The sequence below is a fragment of the Rutilus rutilus genome (genome assembly GCF_951802725.1).
Source record: "Rutilus rutilus genome assembly, chromosome: 3".
NCBI lineage: Eukaryota > Metazoa > Chordata > Actinopteri > Cypriniformes > Leuciscidae > Rutilus > Rutilus rutilus.
Window position 1 is genome coordinate 33,120,400 of NC_140211.1, and position 27,286 is coordinate 33,147,685.

At 39.7% G+C, this 27,286-nt stretch overlaps 1 protein-coding gene across 5 annotated transcripts in view; it reads left to right on the plus strand.

Moving 5' to 3' along the window:
- Positions 1-27,286, plus strand: part of znf536 (zinc finger protein 536) — a 179,680-nt gene that overhangs the window by 96,854 nt on the left and 55,540 nt on the right. For all 5 annotated transcript variants that reach the window (XM_084403854.1, XM_084403856.1, XM_084403858.1 and 2 more), the window contains one exon: positions 21,723-21,881. In XM_084403854.1, the coding sequence (XP_084259980.1) occupies positions 21,723-21,881 (159 nt within the window). The remainder of the gene's footprint in view (positions 1-21,722; positions 21,882-27,286) is intronic.

Consider the following 27,286-nt stretch of genomic DNA (forward strand, 5'->3'; position numbering starts at 1 on the left):
TCTAATTGCATGTAATTTCAGCATATTCATTCTCGCTCTTTCTTTAACTCGCTTAAAAACTTTTGTTCTCGTGTGTTCAGATTCTATTAGGACGTGTGCAGAATGCATTATACTGTTTATGTTTTCTTTCGCCAGGTTATTAAATTACACCAATTTAGTTGAATGCATGTTTTGATGATGAAGTTAAAGCAAGTAAACTTCTGACATAAATGCTAAGTTCTAAAATCTAGGCATTAAATTATATGTCATAAAATGTGGCCAAATCTAAGCAGCAAAGTCCAAGATGATTTATTATGATTATACTTAGAATTCATTCAATGCTTAAAAGTATAAATGAAATAATTTAGTGTAATTAAACTGATATTATTTTACACACTGCTACCTATTATGATTTTTAAAGTATTGCACCATTAGCATAGCTTAGCAGCATGGTAAAGTTGCAATGAAATGGAAGTAGTGGCATCATTTTTCTCCTGTTCTATAATGTAAATCCAAGTTTTAAATGTAGTGTGGTGACTTGATTCTATCCATTGCTTGTTGATTCTGTCATTTTCAATGGAAGATTATGTAATGACACTTTGATGAAACATTAAAATTAGTAAAACAATACAAAATAATTAAAATAATAATAAAAAATAAACACATAAATAAATAAATGAAACGTATACATGGATGAATCATACACAATACGATTTTTAAGATGGGGTGATTTATACGATTTATAAAATGGACTGTAATGTCAAACTCTTGAAATCAGTTGTGAGTGGAGTCAGTTGTGTGTGGTATGTAGAGTTTCTGCATACTTTGTAAAAAGTTTTTTTTTTTTTTCAGGTAACCTAAAAAAAAAAATGTTTCATGTGGTAATGTAAATTAACTCTGCTCATCAAAAATTATATTTAAACTGACTACATCAAGCTGACAAATTAACAGTTGTTATCCTGAATAATCATGATAAATGATCATGAATAAAATTTTAAATGTGTCGTTATTACCTCTAATAAAGATTTTTTTTACCTGATCTAACCCTTAAAATGACTTGCTTGTTAAACATAATGGTCAGGTTTAATGAAATTAAATTATATTTTTGACTTTAATAAAACCAGTTAATTTAGATTACAAAAGGCACGTTGTAAGATGTTTTCTCTTCTTTTTTTTTTCTCCTGTCTTTATTTTCCAAATAAAGTTTGAATGAATGTGCAATTGACTGTATGAATGAATGACTAAATGACTTATTTTCTGTTTAGCGCTCTTAGCGCAGGTTTGGGACTCTCCTTCACCATCACCAATATGCCACAACCACCTGGACGACATGACAGCAGCCAATCTGTGCTGTCCTGTTGTATAGAAAAGTACTTTTTCCCCCTGTTTTTTGCAGATTTCATGCCACATTTTTAGATAAGTAATGCTCTAGTGTAGTTAGTTTCTCACAAACTAAAGCGGGCAACCACATTGTTTTGTGACCGCTGACAGTGACAGTAAGTGGCACTTTGAAGATGACTACCTCCTGTTTAGAGTGAGCGGTTCGTGATTAATAAGAGGTGAGTTATTTGATCTGGAGTGGAGGGCACTGTGGCATCTTCACTGGAGTATGTCTATGCTTTACCCCTCTCCATTCTCACAGGAGAGGGCTGACAAGCTCCCTCAAAGGAGGGACATTTGACTCATCAGCATAGTGGAACTATCCATTTCCTTCCACGCAGAGACACTTAAATCATCCCCAACCCCTCACCCCCCGAATAAAAAAAAAATAAAAAAAGCACGACATCATTGCATTTGCTCTTTAATCTAGCAATTCAGATTTCTACGTAGAGCTTCTCTATCTTGTGAAATTTGATGTACTACCAGCTGCCTTTTATTCTGCATTGATTAAAACAGCAAAAGAGGAGATGAAGTGTTTTATTCATTCTCTTCAAAACATCCTCATACCTGCATCATTGTTTCCAAAGGAAGCTTTTTTCAGATGATGAAAGCCCCTTTGACTCAAAAGAAAAAAAGAGAAAATAATAAAAAAAAGCTCTCTCACTTTTGTACTTGCCAGCTGTACGTTTTAATGTGCTCCCAGAAGCATTTTCACTCCTCCCCGTTCTCTTGGCACACCATCTCCCTCTTGCCCCTTTCTCACATTCGCCGTCTATACGTCTTATCCTCCCCTCACCTACCTGTAGAAAGTTTGCGTTAGTTGCGCGGCACGGCTTCAAAGCATTGCTCTCAGCTTGCAGCTGCCAAGCTTCTCGTCCCCTGTTAGCAGGCATCCAGCTGTCAGGCGCAGAGAGGGGGAAAAGAGGGAGGAAATCTCTCACCAGCCATATGGTACCCGGCTCTGCCGCAGCCTCGCCGCTCCACGGGCAAATGGCAAACTCATAGATCTCATCAACACTCCTAATATCCAGCTTGGAGATGGAGAATATTAGCCTTTGCACCCTCCACCATCCAGGCCCGACTCGGTCGAGGAGCGGGCTCTTGGTTAGCGCAAACTGCCACTTTCTCTTTGCTGGCCGGAAGGGGAGAGTACGTTTCTGGAAGGCTTTTAAGAATGGATGCTTGCCATGCACTGTGACTTGATTTTTGATAGCTCGCATCGCGGGTCTCGTGTAAAGCGCAGCTGAACGAAAATCCCCTGAACAGGTTGTGGTGTTTGAAAAATGGTGCGAAAAGCAGACACATTAAAGATTCCGCGTGACCGACCCTCGAGAGTTCGGCTTCCGCGTTCGGTCTATTAGCAGGATGCTACGTCTACTCTCCTAATCCTAACAGGGCTGAGATATCAGACTCCGCTGTCTCGCCGTAAGTGGTGCCTTATGGCAGCGCAAGCTGCGGCGAAGCACTGGAATTATGGGTACATTACCGCGTAAGGCTCAAAACACTGTCAAAAGCGGCACGGGTGAATCCCGCATCCTTATGCGTACACCGTTTCGGAGTTTAGCCCTGAGCAGAAGGTACATAGAGTAATTGGTGCTGGGAGAGAACGTGTTTTGTGAATTTCACTATTAATGGATATTAATTGATGGGAAAAGGAGGGGGGTGCCTCTTGCAGAAGAAAAGAGAAATGCAAGAAATGTGCACTCGCAAATATTTCTTTATTTCGCTTATTTATTTTACTCCGCAATCCAACCTGAAGCGGTCGCCATTAGGAGTGAGAGCTGGGGAGATTAATATGGCGGTTGCAGCATTTTGGAGGGACGGTAACGTTAATGGTCCCACTGGGTTTTTAATGAGTGTTGTGCCCCAAACAAAATGAGCTAATTAGTGTTATCATCCATATATCAGGCCATACGCATACACATTGATCTACACTCTAACACACACACACTTATATACACACGCACACAGCATCACGCTGCTCTTCCATCATAGGAGAATCTGATCAGGGCTTTGTTGTGCCCTAACATTACAGGGCACTTGAGTTCGTGAAATGACCCTGTCTTTAGAATCCTTCCCATTTTACACAATCACTTTTGATTGAGGTGTAGTTGATTTATTGATATAGAGTTTAGATATTATCTTTGTTTACCTGCTGTTGCCTTGACTTTTGCCACACAGAACAACTCAAACTCACATTTAATGTTTTGACACTGATACATACAGCTACAAACTGTAAAATTATAGCTCACACACTGGAAAATACGATCAGGTTTCCTTTTATGTCTCGCTGTGCAAACAGCCCAGACATATGATATTGTTCTTAAAGTGCCTTAAATGTCTATAGGGATCATTCCTAAAGCTGTTAAAAGAGTGCAGGAGTGATGAACATAACTGCGAGGGAAGGAATGAAGGAAACGACAAGAAAGCAAGAAATAAATAAAGAAAATGAATGAGAAATGAGAAAAAGAAAGTGAGGATGGAAGGAAAAATAGAAGAACAAAGAAATAAAAACAAAGTAAACAGATGAGGAAGGAAGGAAGGAAGGAAGGAAGGAAGGAAGGAAGGAAGGAAGGAATGAATGGGGGGGACGAAGAAGGAATTATAATGGAAAAGGAGGGAAGAAAATGACACAAATAAATGAGGAAGGAAGGAAGGAAAGGAATGAGGACAGAAAGAAAAAGGAAAGGAATGAGGAAAAAGGAAAAGAATGTGGAAGGAAGGAAGAAATATGATGGAAAAGAATACATGAGAATGAAAAATCAACAGTGAAGGAAGGAAGGAAGGAAGGAAAAAATAAGGAAGGGAATGAGAAAGAATAAACTAGAAAAAGAAAGAGTAAATAAGGAAGGAAAAGAACAGGAGAGAGAGAGAAAGAAAGAATGTTTTGAACAGAACTGTTGTCAGCTCCGGTAGGCCGGTGTTTGTCGTGTCGTTTCCTCACATTTGAGCTCTCTCACTGACCTCCGCTTTATTTCTCTGCCATTAAGCCTATTATAAAATCAATAAACAATTGTGCCTTTTTCCCCTTTAAATCTTTCTTCTCCTCTGTATATCCTCTGCAATCGGAGAGGAGAAACAGATATCAGAACGGCAGCGGCGGCAGCGGGTACCAGCGTTTTGACCTGTCTGTGAAAGCGCACTCAATTTAGTGCACAAGCATCTTGATCTGTTGTATCCCGTGCCATTATCCAGTTATGTCCAATCCTGCAGCGCTCCAGCGGCCTGAGGTTAACCCTGACACCCATCATAACCACATTCAGTCATGACTCCACTCTTATGGCAGCTGCATTCCAACACATCTACGATCAAACTCTTTCGCTTCCATTTCCAATCTAATATGTATGACCAATGTTTGTTTTTAAAGGCCTGTTTGGTTTTTGGCGATTGATTGGGAATCCGTTTTTACACTCCAGCATATGTGCCTCCTTCTCTCCCTACTCCTACTCTGTAGATTAGCACCCTGAGGCAAAGTTATGGAATGATCGAGGGCTTTTTAATTGTCACATTCTCAAAATGTAATAACCCTCCCGATAAAAATCAACAAACACTGAGTTTGACAGCTGATTCATACATTGTGCATCAAAAATAAAAGCCATTTACAGATTTTAATTCCCACTGTCAGTTTAAACTAAAGTGTCAAGCACAGCGGTAGGGATGACAATGTAAACCGCTTTCATTTCTTCAGCTTAAAAGAACTTTGAAATGAAAATGCCTGTAACAAGGCTACAGTCACATTGTTTTTCTCTCTTTCGCTTTTTTATTTTTTTTCTCTCTTCCTTCCTTTTTTTTTTTTTTCTTAGGTCTCGTTCGAGTGCTGGTAATTATGGGTAATCATAAACAGCGGAGCTCCTGCTAATGAGCCTGTGTTGTATGTTGGGTTCATACAGAGCCCCCTCTTCACTGCAACCAGTGTGGGTAGAAGAAGCAGCTCTTTGTTCTGCGTGTGGTGGTCCTTTTTCTTTTTTTTCCCCGCCAATTTAAAACTGTGCCTTTACGATATGTTTCAGTTTTTGTCTTTTTATTCTTAGCCTCTTTCTTTACTGTATCATATGTAGCATCAGATACAGTAACAGATGTTTTGGGATCCTCACTGGTCTTCATGTTTCCCTTAAAAGAGGAGGTCATGCACTCTTCATTTTGGTGGTTTGCATGTCCGTCTCTAAGTATTTGCATTAGAGACTAAAGTTCAAATTTCGCTAATGCTAATTTCGTAATCACAACATTTAAGGTGGTATCTGTTTGAAACGGCATCTGGAAACAACGGTTTAGTCTAAAATCTTTATTTCTTTTTTTTGTTCATTATCCTTCTTCTTGGGCAGTTTACGGGCCAAACCGAGATTATTAAAAATAAAATCCAGCACCTCTAACCCTATTTGCATAGCCCTCGTCACCCTCTTCAGAACTCCTACTGTAAGTTTCCGAGAGAATACTCTCGCTTCCTCACTCTTATTCTCTTTCCCTCTGTCTCTATCAGTCTCACTGCTGTTCCTGTATTTCCACTGGGAGAAACATTGACCTCATTTGTGAGGACAATAACCCCCTTGACTTTGGGGATTAAGACATGAAACCTTTGTGGATTAATTAGGTTTGGAGTTGAATTCATTTTGCTGCTCGGGAATACAACAAGAAAGAGAGAGAGAACTAGAGAGATTAAAAAAGGGAGAAGAAAATAACACTAGGCAAAGTGAAAGTTCAATTGTTCATACTACATAGGGAAATAGTTTGATTAGCCATCAGTACATGCATATTTTTTTATTTTTTTATTTTTTTTATTTTTTTTTATTTTTTGGTTTGACCGAATGCAGCCTGCCACAAAGGAAGGCATTTGCTCGCAGACTCCCACAGTCTCGGCAACGGCGCTTTAAGAAGTGGCAGCATCGAACATTGTTATAGTTGTCTTGGAAACAAAGCTTGGTGTTTGTTTGTGTAAGAGCTACCCCAATTGCAATTTAGATGGTTAACACCTATTGTTTTTGTTAAGAACATATGTTATTTGAGTTTAACTTTCATGTGAAAAGAGCTGTTAGCACAGTTTGTTTACAAACTAGCAAACACTCTTAATTCACGGTGGAGGAACTAAAGAATAGTGCAAAACCTTACATCTGTGATTTTCCTGCTCTCTACCAAACATAAGGGAACACATGGGCATCATTAACCTCACACTTTCAAGATCATTTAGACTTCGTTTTTTGTTGTTGTTGTTGTTTTTTTACCAAGGTCACTGGATTTTTTCTTTTCATCATATTTTATTAGGGGTGTAACAATATATCGCAATAAAAAAATCAACAATATGTACAGTATCATGGATAGTGACAATATTTATTGTGTGTAGTTCATTGTGCATTGGGTTTCCAGCACCAAGTCCAAGCCTATTCATTTACACTCACAATTTAATTTCAAATGTAGCATTTTAGTCAACAGTAAAAAAAATGAGAGTATCGCAATAATATCATATAATGAGTTCGTTACATCGTTACACCCCTATATTTTATGAAAGAACTTGTTTTTCCTTCTTTATCTTTTCTGTTTTTTTTTTTCTTTCTAATCAGATTTTCAAACTGATAAACTGTAAGAATGAGAACCGTACAAGTCAGTAATGATGCAAAATGATTTTTCAGGGATAGTTTGCTGAAAAATAAATATTCTGTCATCATTTACTCAAAAATCTCTTTTTTTTTCAAACAATAAAAATCAATGGGTTTCATTGTTCTTTTTGGATTTGGCTTTCATTGTAAGGACAAAAACAGTTCTTCTTTGTTCCACAGAAGAAAGAAAGTCATACAGGTTTGGAATGACATTAGGGTGAGTAAATGATGACAGTACTTTGATTTTTTTTAGGTGAACTATCCCTTTAAACAAGTTTTCTTTATGTTGTTGTATTGCTAAAGGTGCTCGTATCAGTCTGCATTTGGCTTCCATCACATGTCCCTTCATTCTCTCCAAAGCGCATAATATCCTTTTTACGATTCAGCAAACTTTTCCCGGGGGATTCTCACTCGAGACGTTATGGAAAAGATGTGATGTTGTGAACAGACTCTGGGCATTGTGACAGATTTGACATATTACAGATAACAAAATAAGAAAAACAATATCAGCTCGTGATTTAGTACCGCAGGCTTAGAGATTCATTCGACACCACGCAGGCCTCGTGCGTGAAAAGTTGCGCCTGCGTTCCCCTCAGGACACAGGTTTAGCGCTGGTTTTGTGTGCGGGGGCCTCAGCCCGCTCCCTCAGCGTGGCTAAACCGTGGCTGAGCCCCTGCGAGCCCCTCACTGGGGACGGATCGCCCAAATGCCACCTCTCCTGGCTCAGGGTGCAGGTGAGGTGTAATCTTGCCACTGAAGCACTTCCTCTGCCAGAAACAGGTATTTCCTATAAGACATAGAGATGGGGATTCAGGAAAGAATGTCAAATCTGGTTTTCTCTGGGTTTGTCTTCATCTCTCCCTCTCTGATCCTCACATTTCATGGGTATCTAGCGAGTTTCGAGAAGACCAGTTTAGTCTATTGTGGTGCAAAACAAGAGGAAGAGGGGATGAAGAGGAGCAACTTGAACTTTAGAAAGAGGAAAAAGTTTGGAGGACATTTCTGGATTATGTTCATGAGACACAAGCTGCTCGCAGTCTGAACATGGCACTATGTCAATGCATGTCTATTTCCATAAAGTTTATTTTTACACCCTGCAAGGCTCAGCACAGTAAGACACCAGCACCATCGACAAGTAAATGGATGTAGGCAGGAATCTTAAGTCGACGCATCCTGATTCCAAATAATTCTGACAGCTAGCATTGTGAAAAACCCATTCCTCTGCGCAATAGCATTTGAAGCAATCCACTTTGCACGAGACATGATAATGAATCATCGTCGAAAGGTTGCCCAACGTTGCCTAAACGTAGCTAACGGTGTTGAAAAGTACGGCGTGCCGTTAGCACTAACAGACAGGCTTTTCTTATCTCATGCTTACTGTAGCGGTAAGTTGAACATCTGATGGCTCTCTGTGATGCAGCGTGGCGGACAGGTGAGATGCGTGAGCGAGCGACACTTTGGAGACGCATGTTCACACCATGTCACCGTTCTCCATCTGCAAGCCTTCAGAAAAATTTCCCTTTAGTGTGTCTCTGCCAAGCTCACACACTCACAAGAGCTGCCGCGCATTCTGCTTTCATTTATCAGCCACTGCTCACTAGTATTGTTTCTCACTTACACGGCGAGACAAATATCAGTGTTAAGTTAAGAATTCACTGGAGCAACATCAAACAGCCGTTATCTAACTTTGAATATTTGTCTGCTCCGTTTCAATAGATCTTTTTTAATATTTCATTTAATGGCAGTTTCAAATGAAGCAATATGGAAATATGAAATTAAATCGTAATGAATCCCGTTATGCTGATGGTTGCGCAAGAGATCTAATGTTACAGTCACATCTTTATCAGCTTTATGGCCATAGTCTGCTTTTCGAACAAGTTCACCCTCTCGCCATGCCACATCCTCTGACTAAACCTTCAGGGCATGTTGGCTAAACTGATACCATCACCATCAGACTCATCCCTTTAAAAGCAGGACACTCTTGGTGGGCTTTTTGGAGGAGCTTAGCAGAAACAGACGGTCTCCCACAGCAGAGTGGGTTGAGGTCCAGGGAGCACCATGAGTTTTTTTGCGTCGTATTCCCATCTCTTTGGAAACCAGAAAGCAGTAGAGTGCCATCTTTCCCCCCTACAGAGCTTCCAGAGAATCTCGCCACAATCTTCCCCTCGAACACTTTGTTTGTCTAACCCCTTCAGTGTCCCTAACAGAAATAGCCCACAGAGTCCTCGTTCCTCCTGCCATACACACATATGTAATGTCTCTCGCTCTCAGTGTACTTTTCTTTTCCTCGTGTATCTCATTCTGTTTATCTGACCCTAGCGCAACCTTTCGTGAAATGATCCCCTTATGATGAGTTAAGAAAAAAAAAAGGTATGTTAATGAGTGCACAGCTCTTTTACAGCACTCAGACATGTTTCCCTTACACGAGTAGTGAAGACTAAATGGTTGGATGGTTGTAAGTAACACATGGTGAGTTGTAACACTGAACTTGAGCATCATTCAGTTTAACTTTTGGGTTTATAGTTTGGTTTGTGATCAGGTTAATGCAAGTTAAATGACTGAGCTGGTATCATCTAAATCATACGATACACTCTTGTTTAATTTGATATAGTATATCATATCTACTCCAAACATTTTACATAAAAAAAAAAAAAAAAAAAACTTTTTACTTCCGTAGACTTAACAAAATGTTTACATTTGTGCATAACACAGTGTTTAAGTTGACATTTGACACAACTGCACACTCAACTGTTATGTTTTTTGATAGCCTGTGTTGTATGCATTTTTCTCTAGTGTTTTACAGCTTATCTGCATTATTATTATTTATATATTTTTTGGTAAAGAGACCAGAAAAATAAAATCGCCATCATTTTCTCATGTCATTGCAAACCTGTATGACTTATTGTCTTCTGTGGAACACTCACAAAAATAAAGGTTCTTTATTGGCATCTATGATTCCATGAAAAACCTTTAATGTTATGAACAAAAAATTGCACCCACTTTTGGAACCTTTATTTTTAATAGTTAACATGAAGAAGTATCGTATTTTGATTTCCACTGAAGAAAAAAGTCATACAGGTTTGGAATGGCATGATGGTGAGTAAATGATAACACATTTTGAATTTTTGGGTGAAATGTTCCTTTAAAGCAAAAAAGCGTTAAAACCATCCACCAACATAAGTAGTCCTCTTATTATCATGAAGGCTGAATGCTACATGGGCATCATTGTTGCAATATTTAATTGGCATTAACCTTTTTCAGTAGCATCACCTCTCCTGATCTCCACCCACACTGCACGTTCTCCTTTTAGGGATACATCCGGTTCTGTCATGGAATTTGTGTGCAAACACAGCCCTTCCTCATCCTCCACCCACCCCTTCCCCCTCACTTGTAAATTAAATCCACATAACAGAGATCGATGGCTGCCTCCTAATCATGTTAGACGTATTGTTTTAAAATACCAGCGCTCAGCTGGTGAATCCTGGTGCTCTTCTGTTTGTCCCTGTTTAAGAGATCAGACCTCTTTAGCTCCCATCTTCCTCTCTCACTCTCTCTCAACCCCTCTTTTTCTGCTCACCCCTTTCTCTCAATCTGTTTGTTTTTAAAGCCCAGGGAATTGGCCCAAATCCTAGGTATCACATATCTGACCATATTTCAAGCCGAAATTAAGCATGTTAAAACCCTTTTCCCTTTAAAGGTCAGACATTAGTGCTGGTAAAAATTGATCTGTGGGTTTTATGAATTTAGCCCCTGTGTTGGAGCCGCTTTTGTAATGGGAAGATTCAGTGGGGGAAGCTTAACACGGCATTGTTTTGCTTTGACAACGCAGCCACGAGAGCCTCTGCAGCTGTTCCCCCTGCTTACAATGGCAGATTAATTAACACAATCATGTGCTGCTGGCTTCAGCTCAACACGCAGGTCTGCTCTGGGACAGATAGGTAAATCCTATACATGCCTTTCCAGACAGAGCATATTCTTGATGGGCTTCGCGACTAGATATATATTTGCAATGTGACTGGTCAGCCTATCGAGGCGAGAAACGGCAGAAACGGAGGACTACAAACGAGAAGGAGAGGCCTTGGCTGATTGAACCAAAGCATTGCTGGGAAGTGTTGTCTGTTTCAGAGCAGCACTTCCTCTGCACCCCCTCCCTCCCTCCCTCCCTCCCCCCTCTCCGTCCCTCCCTCCCCCCTCTCCGTCCCTCCCTCGAACTGCCAGGGCCATTAGCCGGGTTTCCTAATTAAGATTCCGCCGGCCGATCCGTCTCTCTTTCTTAGTTAGTTCCCTGACATTTTAAACTGTCTATTATTCCACCCGGCTTTCAGGTGCAATGCTGTGTAAATGGCAAGTCAAAAAATTATGTATCTCTCATACAGTTATCCATCAAGGACTATTAGAGGGAGCGGTCTGGGCGCTTAAATCATTACCGAATGCTGTGATCTTTCCCGATTGATCTTATCGCTCACATCCACTGTCATTCCGTTACCACACTTCATCCGTCCATTTCTCCCCCCCTCCCCTTCCTCCCTTTTCAGCACTCTCTCTCTCTCTATCTGCACCACGCCCGTGTTTGTTTTTCAACATGACCACAGAGTGTCGATATCTCAACCTTGCACCCACTTCTCTGTTGATATGATGATCACTTAACAGTCAAGAGCAAAGGATGATGGGAAATAAGGGCGTCATCAGAGGCAGCGACGGCAGCAGCCGAGCAATTATGTTTCCTTCAGACCAAATGCTTTGCCATTAATGAAATCCCTTATCACCCTGGAGAGGAGCAGGATGCTGGGACAGGTGCTGGAGATGCGCGTCGCTCATTTATCTTGTTTCCCGGAATGAAGGGGAGAAGCGAAATACACAGACGGGGAGGCAACAAGTGCGCGGCGAGTTCAGGCGCTGTAAATAATGTGTTTCTCAGTTACATATTTTAAACTTTGATTGGCAGCTCTGGCTAATTCTATTTTGAGGTGTATAAATATAGGGCCTCATCAGAAAAGCCTTGGCACGCAAGCTTTCAGTGTGTCTAAGATTTGTTTGTGAAGACCTGCTTGTGAATGGGTGGGAGTGAGAGAGAGAAAGAGAGAAATGAGGGGATGTCAATCGAGTGTCTGACATCCTGCAGTGCCTGTGAGCTGCGGATAGCATTTGAAGCATTTGCCCCAACAACAAGGTGTCTGCCCTTTACCAAAGCGGGGAGATCCATGTTAGTGCCTTCTGGTGCCTTTGGAAGGGGGGCTGGAGAAGGAGGGGGATGGGGGGGGGGGGGATGGGGTGGATGGGGTGGCTCTAATGACGTTAATGCTGTGTGAGATTCTGGCTCCTGTTAAAGGAAGCAATCTGATTGGAAACAGTTCTGGGAGTCTGGGAGGTTGGCCCTGGCTCGTTTCATTTAATGACCCATTTCCTCAGCTCGTGCCACAAGCAGTTAACAAAAGTCAAGGTGCCTAGAGGTTCCCCTGCTGGGGGAGCAGGCCAGACCACGGCAGAAGATGCAGTGGGGGGTATTTTCAGGTCAAGAGTCGTTTTTTGTCTTTATGCGAGGAAATGTCTTTGAGGTTTTATGTCAACCTGATGTACAATGATTTATGGAAAGGTTAACCTTGTAGTTAGCGCTAAAAACACTTTCATGCTAATAGCGGTAGCAGACCAGAGATGCCGCAGTGACTTTCGTGACCTTCTAGTGGAGTCGTTGCGGCCCCAGGAGCAAGTCCTAATGGAGCTAGTCAACTCTGAAAGCCAAACTTGAGCTCACTCACACATATCAAGCTAATGATCAATTATTAATATTCACAATCTCTAGCCCCAATATCCCCATATGGGTGTAGAAGACAAGCAATTATGTCATGCTTCTCGCTCTTCGGACCAAGCTATGTGGAGCTATTTATAAATATATAAAAGATAGATCTTATTACGCTGAGTTATTGCCCTCTTATTTCAGATGTACAGATTCAGATTAATTTGTAATTAGTCTTGAGATTTTGAGCCTCTGTAGATAAAGGATTCCAAAGTCTATGCTTCATTCCAGAAACACGGATCTTTAAAAAAAAAAGAAAGAAAGAAAAGCAAATGCTTGTAGCTGGACTAAAATAGCATAAGCCTAAATGATTGTGAGCTCAGACAAATACAGACACGTATGTCTGAATGCCCTGGCAACAGCGAGCTTGCCAGTAAATGAGTTTTGAAATAAACTGTTATTGTTTAGTTGTAAACATCGAATCCTTGTAATGGAATCTAAGGTCGTGCTTAAGTGACAGCGTGTTGGTGGTATTGTACAAACAGTCTTTTAAAGATGCGAGTGTGGATCAGGAAAAAAATGGAGAAAGGAAGAAAGAAAAAAAAAAACTCAAGATAGGGCAGCAAGGCATCTGAAGCCCTTCTCTCGGTAACATTGTGATTTAATTTTCAATATCCTGTCATAGATATTCGTCATTTTCGCCGGGCTTAGGTTCACATTAATTTGCTCCAAATGTCAGATATCTCTCCTCAGATAAAACAGACAGTGAAATAAAGACATAAGGCTCCATCTTTTCTGTGGCCCGTGCAATCGGCAGAATATCTTTAGTCATATAAGAGGGGGAAGTCTATTAATATTTGAGTCATCAGTGCAGCAGTGTTCTGAAATGGAAAATTGTTAGCTCCTCAATGGTGATTCTTGCTCTCTGTCAATGACCTTCATAACAAATGAACATTTGGTCTGTGGAGGAGATGGGAGCAGGATTTCTCACTGACATGTGTGAGGGGTGACACACTGTCAACTGGAGGGATTGGAGTTGTAGAAAGAGTCAACAGTGAAAGGATGACGAAGAGTAGAGAAAGAGAGGAGCAAAATGAAGCGAACATAAAAATAAGCCATACATAATGTGTGGATTGTGTGGATGCTTGTCTGTCATGTTAACATATAGTATGTTAAGGTCTTTATTTGAATCTCAGTTTAATCTGTGAATATGTTTCAAAGTATTCATTTATACATATAATCATTTTGTGAAATCACACCATGTGACATTTGACAACTCTTGTCATAAAAAAGTCAACTTTTAAGAGACTTCTTGACCTTGATATGAGTCCACTTTGATTTAATTTTCTTCTTCTTTTTTTCTGAATATGTCTTGGTTTGGCAGACAAAATGTTTTCTCTTTTTTTCAGAATATATTTAAATATTAGCAGTGAAAATACTTTTTCCCCCTAAAATCATTATCTATCATTCTTCATTATGATATCAGGACAGTCTTTTTTTTTTTTTTTTATAACCCCCCATAAAAAAAATAAAAAATAATAATAATTGAGTTTGAACTCATAAATCATAAAAATGCCTATTATAGAAGATGTGTATTCAAGTGATGAAAAAAAAAAAGTTGTGTCATTGACCCTGTTAATATCAGTTTTGCTACACAGACTCTGTGTTCCAACATCTCTCATCCTGCCTGGATGTTTGTAGATATTTTTTTCTTCTAAAAATTACTCTTTCAGACTTCATTCAGACATCTCACTCAGATTAATGTGGGTTTAATAAAAGATATCCAATGCTATTTTTGATGGATGATGTAACCTTGAGGGGGAGGGACAGTTTTAAAGCTTCTCTGCCCAGCTCTCAGCATCTTGAAATGTATTCTGATGGAGTTGCTCAGTCATGAGACTCTCCTGTGTTTAGGGCGGCATGATAAATCTTTTTATTTCATTTTCCAAGACACTGGACAAGTGCATATAAGAGTAAAAGCGGGGATGTCCTTGACCGCACAATTTATAGTCCATGTGGCTCAGGCGAAAAAGCCACGTTTTACAGTTCCTGTCAAGATGCAGGTTTTTGGTTAAAGTGATACGTGAAGATGGGAAGAACCGTTAATGTTGTCCTGCGTGTAATTCATCATCTTCACATTATAGTGTCAGTCTTTGTGAATGTCTAGTTTGGTAATGTTGTTATTGATCAGGCCATCCATATGGTAATTTCCCTAATATCGTCAAGTACATCAGTATTGTTTTAATTCTCATTAATGAAAGCGATAGAGGAATGGCTTTTCAAAGTGCATGGCTTTAGAGGGATGCTAATGGATTTAGAAGGTGCTGTAAAGGGATGTGTAAGTCAGCTTTATGATTGCCTGGTGTACTTGTTGTTGATTTGGTCGGGTGGAAAAATGAATAGGAAATCAATGTCAGGCGAGGAGGGTTTTTTTTCTACCCTGAAAGACTTAAAGGTACAGCGCCGTGCTTAAGTAATGCACGAAAGGCTGATTAGCTCCACAACAGTATCTTTCTTTCTTTCTTTCTTTCTTTCTTGTTAAAAGTTGGTTAAAAGCATATATATATATATTTGACCAAAACAGTAACTTGTTATTAAAGGGATAGTTTAAAATTCTGTCATTACTCTCTCTTTAAAAAAAAATTCTCCTTGTTTTTGAAAAGTCCATTATTTTATTTTATTTTAAATATCATCTTTTAATAAGAATAAGTAAATGATGACAGTATTTCAATTTGTGGATCAACTGTCCCTTTAAAAAAATAGCGTATCATTTCTGCATCGTACTGTCCTCATTCTAACAGTTTAACACAGTAGCCCTGAACAGACAGCATCCACCCAGGCTTCACTAATGATAAAGTTGCCCATTTTACAAAAATAAAAAAAAGTGGGCGTCCAATGAATATTTACCATGGTTAAGAGCAGCCAGCCTTACTGAAGTGGGGCTTGTAATAAGATGCCCACCCTCAGGGCTTCATACGATGGCAGAACGTCTCCTCTCATGCGTCAGGCCAGCAGTGGTCACGGCAGTCCCTCTCCGATCCCCTGCATGCTGTGATCACCTTGCAGAATAATAAAGTTAGTGAGACCTCAGTGCCTCCTCATCAGCACTGGTTTCACTTTCTTTTCAGTGCGTATTTATTAATTTATTTATCTTAATTTTCTTTTCTTTCGTTCTTTTTTTCCCCCCTCGTTTTTTTAATTTGCTGCTCTTTGAAGCCTGAAAGCAACTCGAGAGGAGCAAACAAAGATGGGTGAGTGCCAGGCGGAAACTTATGGCACCATTCCTGTTCCCTCAGCTCGACAGAGGCATAGCCTTTAAAGAGGGAGAGGCGCACCTTCTGTCACTGATGGTGGGAGGGAAGGAGAGATAGACAGAGAGAGAGAGAGAGAGAGAGGGAGGGAGAGGGTTTCTTCAGTCAAGAGTGCTGTCAATGTGGCTCATTTGCACAATTCTGCCACTTTCACCTCTCTGACCTCCTGAGACTCTATCGTGTTGTTATGTTGGTGCATGATGCTCGGTGTTTGTGAAGGGCACGTCTTGAGGAACCCGAGATGCGTTCATCAGATTTCAGTTGTGAAGGATCCGCGTGTGACTTGGCTGAGATCCTAGATCCATGTCGAATTTCTCGTGCTTTATGTCGCCCATTAAACTATTGAACTATTGATGTTATTGGTGGAGAGGATTTAGTCGAGCGTGTCAAGTCGAGGAAGATTTCGAACTTCTTACAGTCGGAAGGAGAATACTTAAAGCTTAATTTCACCTGACCCTTCCGCCAGCAGGCACAACAAATGTGCTCTAAAAAGAGAGAAAGAGAGGGAGAGAGAGAGAGAGAGAGAAATGCGGCATTCTGTTCACAAAGCAGAAAAAGGACAATCTTTCCTCCTCCTCCTCTTGTAATCCTACTTTCACTCAGGCTGCCGCTAATAAATATAAATGTTTGTGATTAGCATCACGGCGGCACAGGTGCATGTTTGTTGCGAGGAGAGGCATGTTCATTAATTTTCAGCGATGAAAAGTGCACTGCGCCATAAACACAGAGTCCAAAAACGCATGGGCTGATAAATGAACGCACAGATTGTTAATGTACCATTGTATGGCTGAGCCTCCACAAGCTTAAAAAAAAACACAGGGCCCTCTTGCCAAATCAGTGCTAGCTGGAGGTAATGTGCTAGCGGCCCCCTTTTTCATGGGCCAGATTACAGAGAATGGAGCTTTAAAACTGTTTTGTGTGACTGAGTGTGTGTGATTATACTTACACATAGGATATAAGGACTATAGAGACAACATAGCCTCCCCCCACATTTGCCTTCCCATCTGATCTTTTGCCACCATGTGGGCAGTAATTAGTTTTTTGTTTGTTTGTTGTCGTTTTTTACTGAAATTTACTGTGGAGTTTGGCTCTTGACTGTGTGGATGGATGATTAGATGGATAACCTGTTCTCTGGTTTGGCATTTCTTAAACAAACACCTAAATGTAATGTGAAAATGCTACTGGTACTTTTATATGTATATGTATATTTATATATATAAAGAGAATTACAAGAAGTTTAACATCATTTATGGAGTACATGAACACAGTAAGGCTGTTCACGTTTAACTACAACTATATAAAAAATTTAAAATAAAGAAAATGACAGCGCTCAGAGTGAGAAAATGCTGCTTTTCTTCAGACCAAGAAAAAAAAAAAAAACCAGAATCTGTTGAAAATGGGTTGTTTTTCAGTCACAGCAAAAATGTTTTATTAGGGGACCGCTGAACACCTGCCTTAAAATGTCGTTTCAACATCTCCCGAATGCCATTTTGCTTAATTGACTTGGAAATGGCCCAAATGTATTGCTGAATGCAGTCTAATTAATATTAATAATAAATGCCATTATTAACATCAAAGAACATCTGGTGCCCCTGTTTACCCACATGCCTTATATGTAGCACATTTTGCGGCTGTTTCATCTCACAAACAGAAAGGGGGTAAACACTTTTTGAATTTAGTGTTTATTTATTTATTTATTTAAATTCTAGTTTGCCTCCGTGAATTTATTACCTCATTGACACGCAGGTCAGCGCGTACCGCCTGCAAGCGAGAGGGCTTGCTCTCATATCCAGTGAATCTTACAAACGTTTGGACAGTGTTTTTTTTTTTTTTTCCCTTCCCCATGGGCAGGACTTGGTTGCGGTGGTACCATGGAGGGTTCGGGGTCCCTGGTGTACTTCTTAAAATAAATAAATAAATAAGTGCTTGTGCGAGCATCTGTGCCAAGGGGCTGCATTACGAGTTTTAGCCACCATAAATCAGCAGGCTAAATAACTTTAATCTAAAATTTCATTAAGTAGTCCTTGTCAGGTAGTAAAAGGAGGGGATAATGCAGTGGTGTTTAATGATAATTGGTGTTTGGTTAATAAATTCTGCGAGTTCCGATTACTTTCTAGCAGTCGGCGGAATGCTAGCCTCAGCAGTGTAACTAAACCTCAAATTGATTAACTCGCCTGAACCAGACTGTTCACAAAGATGGCACCGGTCCAAATCAAAAAAGAGAGAGTGCAGTGTGCGCATCAGCCGGATGGTGTTGTGTTGCTCCAGCGTAAGGAAATCAGCTCCCCCCGGGCGCATTTTTAAAAGCCTAATGCCTTTCAAATGATGTCATCACATTTTACCTTCTCTCTCTCCCTCTCTCCCTCTCTCTCTCTCTCTCTGCTTTTTACTATCTAAATCCAAATGTTTTTCTCACATTTTCCTCGGGAGCTACAGAGGAAGGAAGGTCAATGACTGACTGGGACACGTGACACATTATTCTAATGGATAGGGGAGACATCTTGTGTTTTTATGATTGTATCTTTTCTTTCTTTTTTCCCTTTGAAAGTGATATGCAAGTAATCAGAACCACAGACTGATTTAGAGTGGAAGTGTGATTGTGAGAGATCCATTAAAGGTGTGTGTGTGGGGGGGGGGTGTATCATAGTGGGCCTTTGTTATTGTTTGTTTTTTTTATTAGTAGGATCAGGGTGTGGTCCATCTGGAGAGATTTGAGATGTTGTACACACACACACACACAAATAAACACAGAACATTTCGTGTCACTGAGACAAACATATTTACCAGCTTACAACAACTCACCAGCTTCCATAAACGTGTGTGTATGTCAAAGAGACAGAGCAGACAGCAGGGTGAGTGACACACCTCCTCCCAGATGGCTTTTCCCAGTGGCCTCCTGTCCGCTTCCAGTCTATTGTTCTGGCATGTTCCAGAATGCTGGTCTGGTAAAACCTCCTGAACACCTCACTTTCATGTACAGTATGTACCGTTTACTGCCTCGTTTTGGTGCAGGAAACTCAATGGACAATGAGATATGGATATTGATATGTTGTGTCAAGAGCTTGGAGATGCTTTTTATTATTGGTTACGGCAGCAAAAAGCTCATAAGCGAATCCAGTGGTCGATGAAATATTTATGGAGATGGAGATGATTGATACTAGCGTAGTCTCAATAAGCAAGTTAATCATAAATTACAGATGTAACTTCATTATCCCCATGTCTAATTAGTCAGACTGTAAACATCTATAAAGGAATGCTGTAGCATTCCATAATGTTTTGCCTGGGCCCTGGACTAAAGAGTTATTGTTTTCAGGCTTAACTGGATAATATATGAAGGCCGTGGCTCGCTTGTGACAACCGTTTTAAAGCTGTGTCTCTTACAGATTTTTCTTTTGCATAAAAAAGGGCTGAGAAATGGAAAATCAATATGCAGAAAATAGTTATAGGTGGTGGGTTATCGAGAATCTCTCTGTTCCAGACACCCTGGGCCGAGAGATGATGCGTAATATATGGGGTGACCTTCAAATGTCATAAATGTGTTGTGCAATAAACTGTCAATATTTGTGGTTATTTGGTGCAGGATGACTTTTACAGTAATTGGAACAGCCGTATTAAAAGCTGGGGAGCAGTCAGCTGATTAAAGACTGCCCTGCTGCCGTGTGTGTGTGTGTGTGTGTGTGTGTGTGTGTCTGTGTCTGTGTGTGAAAAGAGAGAGAGACAGATAATAAAGAACAGAGTTACCTGTAAAAGCTTTGTATGCTCATGTGTCTGTCTGTCTGATGTTACAGTATGTAGGTAAGAATGAGAGCGACATGACTGATTGTTTACATTAGAATCTGGATCTAAAGGAATACTTCATATTGTGTGAGTAATGATTTGCACTCAAATACCTCATTTATACTTGCATATACAATACGTGGTGTCTATATGAGTGTGCGTGTGTGGTTGTGGGACAATAACATCCTATCTTTTCGCTAAAAGCCTGTAAAATTTGCCAGTAGGAGTAATATTTGTAAGAGTCTGGGTACCAGGCTAAAGTGGGTCAGAGTCGGTGTTTGTGTTTATTTCGTTGTGAGTATATGTTTGGGTCAGAAAATGGGGGCACGCATCACAATGTAACACGTGTAGGCAAAACGGAGGCAGCAAATTACAGGAATGTGATCAGTCACAAGAGAGAAGGAGATGCTGACTTCACTCTTTCTTTTTAACTTCTCAAATCTCATTTGATTCTTAAAAGAGGGTAGAGAAACGAGGAGAAGAAAGCGCAGAAAGAAAGAAAGATTACGCGTACAAAAGCTTTTGATTGAGGCAAATGGTTGCTAAAGTGGGTTGCGCCATTCAGACGACGTCTCTCCCTACACACACATCATATCATGTGTAGGCGCAGAAATAAGAAAGCATTTACAAACCTTTTTTTTTTTTTCACTGTGGCTGGTCACACGCTCACAGACCTTCTTGAGCTAAAGTAAAGGCAAAGAGTCAAATGCTTTTAAAGGGTTAATTGTGTTTTTAGGGTCAGAATATGTGCAAATGGGTTATCTCAATTTTTATCTCAATTTGTGGAGTTGTATGTATTTTATTTTTATTTTGTATATACTTATTGTAGTAATGACACTGACTAGGTACTAACCCAGAACCTACCCCTAAACCTTAACTTAACCCATGTAGTTCCCTACACTATCAGTACTTGTGTGGGTAAGTACACTGTAAGTACATTGAAAGTGCACACACTGTAAAATAAAGTGCAACCAATACAATGAATGTGAAATAAAATAAAAATGTGGAAAATCTATAGTGGCAATTGTAACTTCTCAAAGGACCTGACCTGGTTCAAGATTATTTTGAGTTGCATATTTTTTTTATCTTTTTATTGATTTTATTTTATTGATTAATTAAATTAGGAGGGGGAGGGGTGGGGGGTAAATTATGAAATTATTAAATTATTATTATTAAATGTAATAATAATAATAATATTTTTATTTTTATTTTTTTTAAAGGTCAGAATAAATGTACATGGTGGGAAAATGTCTAGTAGGCAACTGTAACTTCTCAAAGGACCTGACCTGGTCTTGTATCACATGATCTTAACTGGAGTGTCAAATGCTTCACACAATATTAGATCCCCCTGTAACTCACCATGGTGTAACACTGCTGACATCTCACATATAAGCACAGTGACTAATTATCTCCAAGTGTGGACTTGTTGACACTCTTAGACATTATTGGTGTGACAATTGCTCAATCAGAGAGGCCCTTCGTTATCACTGTTTCCCATCAAGCTCCCCGCCGACGTCACCTGTCAAAACCAGGGTGCCACGGTGAAACGAAGACCCTGTTGCTGACATGGCTGTTTCCTCTTTTTTCCCCTTTGTATTGTTCATTTCAACACAATCTGCCATATGCTTCCCACTACAGATGATGAGAGGTTGGATAAAACGTTGGGACGTGAGTGTACTTGGGTGGGGGTCGGGGTGATATCTCTAAAGAAAGCTTCTGAACTGTCAGCATTCTGTCAGGTTGCGGAGGGTGGGGAGGGGGAAAAGAGGTGCATATGAACTCATTGATGTGTTTGACTTTGTGTGGCGTTAGCAGATTTGGGTGGCAAAACCTGAAAGGATGAAGAACAACAGAAGAAACTAGACGGGGAAAAAACTCTCTGGCATGTTGCTGGTTTGAAGTGAAACAGAACAGTCGTTGACTTCTGTCTTCCTCTGTTTCTCTGTTTCTTAGATGTCGGGGATGAGATGGCGAAACCTGTGAGTGCCGTCCAGCCCCCCACTACCCAGCACCGGGACAGGAGTGTGGGTTCAAGTATAAAGGACTGCCCCTACTGTGGAAAAACTTTCCGCACCTCCCACCATCTGAAGGTCCACCTCAGAATACACACAGGTGAGCGAGAAGTCCAAAGTCCATGAAACAAATTTACTGCATTTTAGGCTTTTACATTAATTTTACATGTATATAGTGACATGCATGTAAATCTAATCACAGTTTTTCCTGGCGTACAATAATGCACATTTTACACAGCCCATTTAGTGGAATTTAAAACCTGAGCCCATAAATGAACTTCAGGTATGTGAGGGAGGACGCCCCAGCCCAGCAGAGTAATGAAGTGAGCAGTGCTGGTCCAGTGGCTGTCAGGAGACCCTGCTGCTGATCCACCCAAGAGCAAGGCTGAGGCTCACTAGCAGGCACAGCCGGCCTAGTTAACATGTAGGATAACCAGGATAAGCACTCAGAGGTCACCTTAGATTCAGCACACTGCTGTCTCTGTTCATGTATACGAGAGTAAAAAAAAAGACGGTCTTTTAATATGTGGATAATAAATTAAAATTAAAATTAAAAGAAACAACAACAATAATAATAACAATATTAAACTTTTTTTTTTTTTTAAAGGTTTACACTTAACACTTCTAAAACACATATTATAAATATTATTATTGAGTACATTTTCTAATCTCTTCATTTTTTTCCTAAATTTTTCTAAATTGTTAATGTTAATACAGTACCTGTCAAAACTTTGGGAACTTTACATGTTTTTTTTTATGTTTTTGAAAGAAGTCTCTAATTCTCACCTAGGCTGCATTTATTTAATCTAAAAGTAAAAACAGTAATATTGCAAAATATTATTAGAGATTAAATTGATTAGAGATTGAATATATTTTAAAATTAAATTTCAGCATCATTACTCTTAAAATATATTTTCCTAATGTTTTTATTTTTTATTTTTTATGAATTACTTAGTTTTGTGTTTGTTATTTCATAGATTGTAATCTGTTGTGTTTTTATTTGAGTATAATGATCTGTACATCACTTTGGTCAACCCTGAATTGTTTTTAAATGTGCTTTATATAAATAAATAATTAAATGAATGCTAATGTGACGCACGGGTAACATTTCTTATTGTTATTATCAATGTTGAAAACAGTTGTGCTGCTTAACATTTTTGTGGAAATGGTGATACTTTTTGATTTTTCAGGATGAATAGAAAGTTCATTGAACATAATTTATTTGCATTCATTAAATGTATTCATTACATTTATTAAAGCATTTATTAAATATAAATCGACATTATAAATGTCTTGCACAAAAAAAGGTTAAGCAGCAAAATTGATAATAATAATAATAAATGTTTCTTGAGCAGCAAAGGATGAGCTGAAGGATCATGTGACACTGAAGACTGGAGTAATGATGCTGAAAATCCAGCTTTGCCATCACAGGAATAAATTACATTTTTACATGTATAAATTGTAATAATAGTTCACAAAATTACTGTTTTTACTGTATTTTGAATTAAAAAAATGCAGCCTTGGTAAGCATGAGAGACTTCTTTCAAAAACATACAAAATCGTAACGTTTCCAAACTTTTGACATATCCCGCTTCTTTCCTTAACTGTAAACTGAAATCACTCGCAGCTCAGGGAATCGATGGTTGCTATTTTTTTGGTACGTGCATGCAAGGACGAGCCGAGACCACCCAGATGGTGTTTGTCCCACTTAATAAGAAGCACATAGCTGCGGTATTCTGGAGCATTAAGGTTGATTATAAGGCATGCTTAACAATGGAGCTGATGTGTAACTCTCTTAGCCAGCAGTGTTTTCATCTTCTGTTATAACAGAAGCTCAGGAAATAGTATTCATTTTCAATACAGTACTCATATGAAGTCTGCGGATCGCTGTCATCTGCATTTGTTATTATCTAATATGGACTGTGAGGCAGTTGGAAAGAGTGATTTCCCTTGAAATGACTCGAAGAAAGAGCTCTGTAAACCATTATGCAGCATACGGCTAGATAATGCTGCACATACAAGAGTGTCAAACATACATGTAATGACAGCCAGTCACAGTAAAGTGTTTAAATTGTCTTTAAACAGAGGGGTTAAGGCTTTGGACAGGCTGGTTATGTCCTCCTAGCAGGAGAGCCGTGGATGGAGTGGGGAAATATGTTTCTGGCTGAGGGAGGTTGAGTTATGCCTGCTCAGAGCAGGGGGTAAGGGTCCCCAGTAGGGCTGTATTTCAGCCGAGAGGAAACAGAGGCCCGCGTCCCAAGCCTCCGTTAACTCACTCACTCCGCTCGCCGGGATGGCCCACGTGTGTGTGCGGTGTGGCCAGAGCGCGTTTACACACGGGCGCTTCACTTTCTGTCGATGCAGCAATTTACACGAGCCTTGATGTACTTGCAAGATGTGTGACTCTTTGCTGATCGGTTATAGGTTTGTCATAAAGATTCCTGGCTGACAGACGTCTGAGATACGGCGCAGGTCTCGGGTTGCTCTGCTCGAATAATTTACAGGAATAACAGGCCCTTCCAATCAGGCTGAAACTACGGCATTGACATTAAACAAATATCCTGCCTTGATTTAAAGCAATCAGACATGCGGATGACACAAAGCGGGCCTCAATCCCGATTCCGTTATCCCATCACAATAGCGTTGCTTACTGAGGAGGCCAGGGCATTGTGCGACACAATGTTAGATTAATGACTCTCTAACGTCGGCTTGAAAGGAATGAAGTGAATTTAAATTTCTCCAAAAGTTAAAGAGCTAATGTTACAGTATTAATTTCCTCTCCAACAGTGAGCGGGAAAATATCCATTAGTGAAATTAAGCACAGTTTTCTAGGTAGCTAACATTGTGCAGCGTATAGTGTGGGGCCACAGCTAATGAACACTGCAGTGGGTGATATTTCATTATACAAATTAATGCTCACATTTTAATGGGAAAGTCACATAATGAATCTAGGCTTCAGTGACAGCAATTAGAGACACAGATTGTCCCCTTCTGGACAAGGCAGTATTTAGCAGTAAGCAGCTGTAGATAAAAAATAAAAAGGTCCTTGCTCCTGACAATGGCTACGCATAACTTGAGGCTATAGGAGAACCAACATGCCAGACGAAATCACCTTTGTTTGAAGAGAGACAGAGGACAGACAGGCATCGGCCGTGCGAGTTCACCTTGGTGATTGGGGGCCATTATGCATCTTGAGCAAGACTTGGATTGAACCGAGGAGATTTGGCTCACACGGCTGGATGGAGGTTTATGGTTGTATCGAACAACATTTTGAAGGTTTACTTTGAAGAGGGAGAGAGAGCGATTAAACTCAGGTCTGTGGTCAGTTGCTACTGTTCCAAACCATAAGCATTGTAAATTACAAAGGTCACTCATCAGACTTCCTGTAGGAAATCTGATGGTTGCACCACCGAGTTTTTGCCTGGTGCATGGTTTTGCGGTTTCATTACGGTCTTTTTTTTATTTTTGTTTTTGTTCTCTCTGGTAATGCTTATTTGCTTACTACATGGTGAATTAGATCTCTAAAAGTCTTTAAGATGAATGGAAGTATTGAAGTAATGAGCCATACAGTAAAGGGTAATTTAAAATGTAAATAGAAGTTGTGGGTACTACATGGAGGGCTTGAGAACTCGAACACCTTGACATTCTTGTTTCTACATTTGGCATAGATAAAGCATAGCTTAAGGAAGAAAAAAAAACACATCTATTTTTCCAGTGCAGTCAATCCCTCTCTCTTTCTATCCCCCTGTGGAATGCAGGCTGTCTTTCACCATTCTGTAAAGCCATATGGAAATTCATCTTAAAGTATGTCATATCTATTAACTATTTTAATTGCCATTCTGTAAAGGCTGTGGGTGTTTATTCTGAACTGTTACTATGGAGTCATGACAAATCACACAAATCCATATGAAATCAGTTTGCGCTGGACTTCTTCAAGTGTTGAGACCGAATGCTCTCTGTTAGAAGTGAACTTGCGAAATGATAATGGATATGTACCGCTCACAGTGAGAGGTCTCTGTAATTTATATAAAGCCTGTCACACTATACCAGATGGCAATTTGATATGTATTTTTTCCTCTCTATTTTCATTAACACAGTCCATCAGCCATAAGAGTGAGCTTTGGAAACTTTTTGAGAGAGTTTTGCACTCTCTCATTTCAAAAGATGAAAAATAATAATCTCTTTACCTCTCTGCCTTGGCGATCCATTTTGTTTCCCCGAGGTTGTGTTGTTTGTGTGGATATCAATTAAAAGTGGATTAACGGGTACATAATGACCTTTAGCAGTAAATTGTGTGTAATGTTGCAAGGCAGGATACAGTATATTCCCCAGATGTCACACATGCCCCTGACGTATGATGGAGCAGATGTCTTACTGAGCCCAAATGGTGCACAAAGAACATGCCACACGCACAGAGACTTACACAGGCATTTGAACACACACTCACACTCACATAAACACAACCAGCGACAGTGTTCACGTTTCAGATATATATTTATGCATAATAGGCCTTACCTCGATTGGTCTGAATTATAGTTTTGGCATGTCATAATTTATTAGCATAATATTTGTGCTAATATGTTTTTTTATTAAAATAAATGTAGATGTTATCAGTATTTTCATGAGCAGATGCCCAAGATGGGGTGGAGAAAAGCAGATCACTCTAATTGTGCTCTAATTTTGGGTACAGAATATCATTCCTTCCAGTTAAAGGAACTGAAAATGATCATTTGCATCAAGGACGTTTCCTTATTGAATCACACCAAGCCTCTGTTATCCTGCTCAGAGGATAAGCACTTATTGGGTTAAAAGCTCATCTTGTATGATGCCTTTTGAATATGCGCTTCAAACACTCTTGTGTAAAAGAACAAAAGACAGCCCTCTACCCCTTTCTTTTTTTTTTCTCCCCCCTGCCCTTCACTATATGTCCCTCTGTATATTTGTTCCTTATCAATATAGTATTGAGTTTTTGTTTGCAATCCTTTATTTAGGAAGCTGTGCAGTGGGTCTGCAGATTTTCCATTCTTTTTCTGGAATGGCGCCCTCCAAATAATGATAAATTACTTGAGCACTATGCCATTTGCTAATTATATCCATGATTTACTACAGAGCCAGACTTAAATCATTCAATTCAGTCTTGCGTAACAATGCAACATTTTTTCTGGGTTAAAAAATGTTTTCCATGTGTATAATCTAAGCGTTTATAGCCACACACACACACACATTGACAAACATGCTTTTATTTTCATTTTCCCATATCTCTCGAAACTCCCTCCCTCACTGTCTTTTTTCCACCTCGCACAACATCACTTCATTCCTTAAACATTACAGGGTCTCAAAAATCAAACCTTGCATTTAGTTTATTGCTTATTGATCTTATAAATCTAGCTTTCATTCCAAGCCTATTCTAATTGTTGTCAGAAAGTATTTTATATCGATATTGATTGGATCATGCAAATGCAATTTAAAATCTTTCTCTTGTTAAATGCTGCTCCCTTTTCGTTT